General features: G+C 52.6%; 1 protein-coding gene across 1 annotated transcript; it reads right to left on the reverse strand.

Moving 5' to 3' along the window:
• Positions 1-236: 236 nt before the first annotated feature.
• RPL11 (ribosomal protein L11) lies at positions 237-3,993 on the reverse strand. The gene is made up of 6 exons (XM_052663539.1): positions 3,963-3,993; positions 3,044-3,194; positions 2,231-2,337; positions 1,869-2,000; positions 731-841; positions 237-311 (listed from the first exon to the last, which is right to left on the reverse strand). The coding sequence occupies exons 1-6, from the start codon at positions 3,966-3,968 to the stop codon at positions 282-284; spliced, it is 537 nt and encodes a 178-aa protein (XP_052519499.1). The 5' UTR covers positions 3,969-3,993; the 3' UTR covers positions 237-281.
• Positions 3,994-4,278: the final 285 nt, after the last annotated feature.

Genomic DNA, 4,278 nt, shown 5'->3' on the forward strand with positions numbered 1-4,278 from the left:
CCACCCCCCGTACAACCCGTTTCCACCGGGCCACGGCACCACAGCCTGCCAACAGGGGCGGTGAGCACGGGCAGTGCTGCGAAGCTCTCAGCCTGGGGTCTGCCAGGAAGCACTGGCGTCCAAGGGGAAGACAGGGTGGTTACCAGCTATTCCCATCGAAGCTTTAAGTGGCTGGAGGTCCAGGGACTTGAATATGGCCAGGCTCCTTGCACAGAACACACAACAGTAATTGTACATTTCATTGAAAATGTTTTATTGGCCTTTTGGATAGAAACGGGAATTTATTTGCCAGGAAGGATGATCCCATCATACTGAAAGAGAAGAGATTTATTTTTTCAGAACAGGAGGTAACAGTAATGACTGCAGCAATGGCTAACGTTTGAGAATTCAAAGCAGATACATGAATTTTGGCTTGGAATCCCATATCCCTAAACAGGAAGCTGGCCAGTTTTAACAATCGCTCCACTATGCTCAACTGCACTGGACCCCGAGAAAAAGGGGTTCCTATTAAAAGTCATATTCCTCCCCTTCCAGTTATCTGCATTCACGGGGCTGGGGAGAAGCCTGGTTCTGGGTTCTCTTAAACCACAAACCCTGGAAGCCCATTTGCCAAGCTGCCCAAATGTTCTACCTTTAAAAGAGCTACCCACCAGGCTTTGCATCCCCGTATCCCAACTTCATTCACCAACACCACCTTCCGCCACTCCACCTGAGACAGGTCAAGCTTTACCTTCTGCTGGAACCAGCGCATGGCCTCCTCTTTGCTGATTCTGTGTTTGGCCCCAATGCAGCCTGTCCTGCGCTTCTTGTCTGCGATGCTGAAACCTGGCCTACCCAGCACCTGTCCCAGGAATAACCAACAGTCACCTAGCCAGCTCAGAGTCAAGAGCAGACGGACAAGACTCACACACTGGAGCAATTTATCTTCGAGTCACCTCGTAATTCTGGTGCAAGAGACCCATGACCCCAGGGTCTGATGGAACCAGCATCCTGGACGACACACCGCCTCAAGACAGGTTTGCTCTGGAGGCTAGCCTTCCAGCACCTCCCCTCTCCCCACACCTAACTCCCAGTGGTGGCTAAGGAGTCACCACTGCTCCTGTGTCCCAGAGGGCTATTATTTTAAAAAATAGCAGATAAAAAAAATCTCACTTCAGCATGCACATTGCACAAATCTTAAAATTTCAAGAAGCACAAAGAAATAATTATATTTCTCTCCTCTGCTTCAGCTCAAAAGTGCTTCTAGTTAAAGGTTTGTGGTACCTGTGAGCACCAAACTCACAGTCTGTCTGGACATTCAAACCTGATAGGCAGAATACTGCCGTCCTTCAGGTTTACACTAGTCAGGACTTCAGGGTTTTGCTATTTACTGTGATTCTGGGGGGCCAAAACATTAAAGTGACACTAATGGTCATGTCTACATTAAAATTCCCATCCCGAGCAAACAGCTCCATCATCAAACCTGCTTTTATGCCCCCAGATGGAAGCCACCCCGTTCCCGAGGTCTAAGGGCAGAAGCAGGGAAAAGAGCAGCCAACCCCAACACCAAACGCAACCTCAATATCATCTCTCAAAATGTTAATTCAGTGGCTGGAACTGCTTCCTTCATCCACCTTTGAGCCACATCACTGCTCACTAGATCCTAGACCCTAAGCACCACGACAGGAAGAATCTTTGTCCAGCTATAGTTCATAGTCAGGGCCACACCCCCTTGCCTGCCACCAATGAGGTGCACCTTCCCCAGGGAGCGGAGACAGACAACACTCAAAGCCCCAATCCAACATGTGACCGCCAAGATAGCACAGACGAAAAAGTGGAGCAGCGCCCACTCTTACAGAGCAGGAGTGGGAAAGACTCGGTGCTCATACCACATAGAAGTCCAGGCCGTAGATTCCGATGCTCGGGTCGTACTTGATCCCCAGATCGATGTGTTCTTGGATCCCAAAGCCAAAGTTTCCAGTATCTGAGAAGTTATTTTTTCTTAACTCGTACTCTCGCACCTGGGGAAAAGAATGCAGAAATCACTCCCTGTCAACTCAACACCCCGATATCCAGCTCATCCTGCGACACTCAGGACCTCCAAACGTAGTGCAATGTGACTTGGACAGGAACAACATCTCATTTCCCCAATACAGGGAAAAACCCGTTAGAAGTTCCCCCTACTTCGGAAGATTGACTATGTGCTAGGTTGGTACTCTCTACCATTACCCCATTTAGAGACAGGCCTCACCTTTAGACCTTTCTCCAGGATTTCTTCTGCCTTGGCCCCACGGACGGTGCAGTGGACGGCAATCTTTTCATTCCTCCTGATGCCGAAGGATCTGACAGTGTATCTAGCTGCAGGTGGGGATAACAAGGAGTCAGCTGTTGTCACTGTTCCACTGCACTCTCCTCTTTCCAAAAAAATTTAGCATTCTATAGCAACCAGTGTTTGCTAAAACTCTACCGTACCCTTATCCCCATTTTACAGAAGCTGTGAGAGGCTACCTTGTACAGACCAGTTGGTAATAAAGAGGCAGGCTGCAAACACCCATATTCCATTATCCTAAGGCAACAAATCTCTAAAAATAAAAAATGCAATGCCTGCATTCTGCTCGCTGGGCAGCAGGCATTTCAGATAACCCTGCACATCCTCCAGTCTTATATATAAACTATTATCATCCCCTGTATGCAGGTAAGGAAGCTGAGGCCCAGAGGAAGAAATCAGACTTGCAAGCGATGCAGCTGGAATCTGAAGCATGAAGCAGGTTAGTCTAGGTACGCAGCCTTGTTCTTACCGTCGCCTAGATTATCCTCACTGCTAATCGAATCAAATGCCATTTTCTGCATTCCCAACATTTCCACCTCACTACACATCCTCCTTACTTGGAAAAAATCTCTACCTGGGCTAGTCTGAGCTCAATCTCGATTCACACAAAGCTCAGGAAAGCAAAGCTTTTAGATGCCACCTGTCACCTTCCAACTGGGTACAAAACGGGCCTGACGCTTTTCAAGCGCATCCCCCAGCCGCCAGCCCTCCCGCTGCCGGCCACCACTCCCTCACCTTTGGAGAACACCGGGGTCTGGCCGGTGAGCTGCTCCAGCACCTTGGCTGCCCGGGTCAGCCTGTCTCCGCTCTCCCCGACGCAGATGTTGAGGCAGAGCTTGCGGATGCGCAGTTCCCGCATGGGGTTCTCCTTCTCACCTTGATCCTGCTGCAAAGAGAAGCGGCGACGGTCAACACGCCTCAACGCCGCCCAGGCGGCCAGCCTAAACACAGAGCGCCTTTCCGCTCATCCCCAAAGCAGTCCTAACAGGGTTAACAGCGATCGTCACCCTTTCTTCTGGGAGCCACCGAGGAAGGCCTCTCGGGGGTGTGTGTGTGTGTGGGGGGTGGGGGTCTTGTTTCTCCTTCCCCCACATTCGGAACGCGAGAAACAGGATAGGTACCGGGTGGTAAACTTACAGACGCTTGACAAGTGTTGGGTGACGGAAGGCACCCCCTTTTTCCGATGAGCGGAGGGAGAAAAAAAAACAAAACAGCCAGCCCGTGGCTGTGCAGCGCCCCCCAGCCCACTCGGACCCGTCTAGATAGAGGTTGCGACCAAAGTCTGGGGTCGGCCCCGAGGGGAGAACCCGGCGGAGGCTTCCCCCAGCACCGGGTCGAGGCCAGCAGCCACAGGTCCCGGACTGCGCATCCCAGACCCCCCACTCCGATCGGTCCGCTGGCCACTCGCTGCAGCCTGCGGGCCGTGCTCCTGGGCCTCCGGCGGCTGCCCGGAGCCTACTCCTGGGGGGTGGGGGGGAGACAGGCGACAAGGTCCAGCTCTGCGCCCTCAGAGCGCACGGTTCTGCCGGATTCGGCACGGCCGGCATTGTGGGCTCCGTTCTCCTCGGGCGGCGGGCGAGGTAAACCCCAGCGGCTCGGCCGGCCGTGGATGGAGGTGGATGAAGGACACCCAACCCGGGAATCAGCTACTCACCGCCATGACGGGAAACAGGAAGAGAGGGCAAGATTTCCGACCCAGGGCCTTATGGGCCAGGAGGCGGGCTCTTTTCCCAGGCCAGCGAGATGGAGAGGAAGAGAGGCGCGCCTGAAGCCTCGTAGAGTCGGCTGCCCCCTCGTGGGAATAGATGGCAATTGCAGGAGACCCTGGCGGTCCTGGGGCCGACCTGGGCTTTTTGCAATACCGGTTTTTTTTAAAGCTGAACGCTTTGATTTGCGTTTCTCTGATACTGAGTGATGTTGAGCATCTTTTCATGTGTTTGTTTAGAAAGATGGGAACGATGACGCTATGT

The sequence above is a fragment of the Budorcas taxicolor genome, chromosome 2, assembly GCF_023091745.1.
Source record: "Budorcas taxicolor isolate Tak-1 chromosome 2, Takin1.1, whole genome shotgun sequence".
NCBI lineage: Eukaryota > Metazoa > Chordata > Mammalia > Artiodactyla > Bovidae > Budorcas > Budorcas taxicolor.

Coding starts and splice junctions, on each gene's coding strand:
- RPL11 (XM_052663539.1), bottom strand. Junction 2,338..3,043: donor GACCCCGGTGTTCTCCAAAG/GTGAGGGAGTGG, acceptor CCCCACCTGCAG/CTAGATACACTGTCAGATCC. Junction 312..730: donor TGCGCTGGTTCCAGCAGAAG/GTAAAGCTTGAC, acceptor CTTCTCTTTCAG/TATGATGGGATCATCCTTCC.